Raw genomic sequence first — 952 nt, forward strand, 5'->3', positions numbered from 1 at the left:
CCCTGCCTCCGTCCTCCCTGCGCTGGGGTTTTCCTTCCCAGGGAGGGACGCGGGGAGTTGGTCACCTTCAGGTTTCGGCCTCGGTCTGGCGCGGTGGCGTAATCTAAGGGACACGGGGAGGCGAACGTCTGCCCTCATCGCCCTGCCCGTGGGTTCCCACAGGTGGTCCTGGGGTCAAGAACTGTATCGCTGGCGTGCTGCTGATTTTGGCCCAGATGTTGGAGAATGCAAAAGCCGAACCCCTCCACCTCTGCCACCGGCTGGACAAAGAGACCACGGGCGTGATGGTGCTGGCGCGGAGCAAGGAGGTGGCGGAGAGGATCCGGTTTCTCTTCAAAACTCGTCAGGTGGAGAAGATCTACTGGTAGGAAAGGTCTGGGTGGAGAAGCAGCTTTCAGGGCCCGTAGGGTTTGGAGAAGGGGTGAAGGGACAGTCAGCCGGGTGTGGGAGCCTTGTGGAAGCAGTGGGTGTTTGCTCATCCTCCCTCAAGCAGCTTTTCACAGGGCTGGGTTGCGGTGAGAGGGGATGAAGGGAGGGTTTCCTTCCCGCTGGAGCAACACCCCGCAGACCTCTGGTTTCCCTCCTCAGGGCAATTAGCCTGGGGGCCCCAGACCCCGCTGAGGGCGTCGTGGAGATCCCCATCGTGGAGAAGGAGGTGCACGGCCACCAGTCTCACTACAAGGTGAGCCGCACGGCCTCTCGGCCGCCGTTCCGGCCTCGCCCCAGCATCCCCTCCCGCCGTCCCGCGGGCTCACCCTCTCGCTGCTCTTCAGATGGCGCTGGCCCCCAACTACCTCCTCTCTCCGGAGGACGGGAAAACGATGAAAATCCAGAAGAACCGCAGCGCTGAAAGCGCCGTGACGCGGTACCGCTGCCTGGCTAGCTCTTACGCCTGCTCTCTGCTGGAGCTCCAGCCCATCACGGGTGAGGCCTGGCCGGCTGTCCCCGGGGT

The 952-nt window shown here is 63.7% G+C and overlaps 1 protein-coding gene across 1 annotated transcript in view; it reads left to right on the forward strand.

Annotated features, from left to right (window-relative positions):
* Positions 1-162: 162 nt before the first annotated feature.
* The window catches only part of RPUSD4 (RNA pseudouridylate synthase domain containing 4), a gene marked incomplete at its 5' end in the record, with an annotated part of 1,595 nt that continues 805 nt past the window's right edge, over positions 163-952 (forward strand). Inside the window, 3 exons of the mRNA XM_010160339.1 lie at positions 163-364; positions 589-682; positions 774-925. Coding sequence (XP_010158641.1) covers positions 163-364; positions 589-682; positions 774-925 — 448 coding nt within the window. The remainder of the gene's footprint in view (positions 365-588; positions 683-773; positions 926-952) is intronic.

Source organism: Eurypyga helias, unplaced genomic scaffold (assembly GCF_000690775.1).
Source record: "Eurypyga helias isolate BGI_N326 unplaced genomic scaffold, ASM69077v1 scaffold23151, whole genome shotgun sequence".
Lineage (NCBI taxonomy): Eukaryota > Metazoa > Chordata > Aves > Eurypygiformes > Eurypygidae > Eurypyga > Eurypyga helias.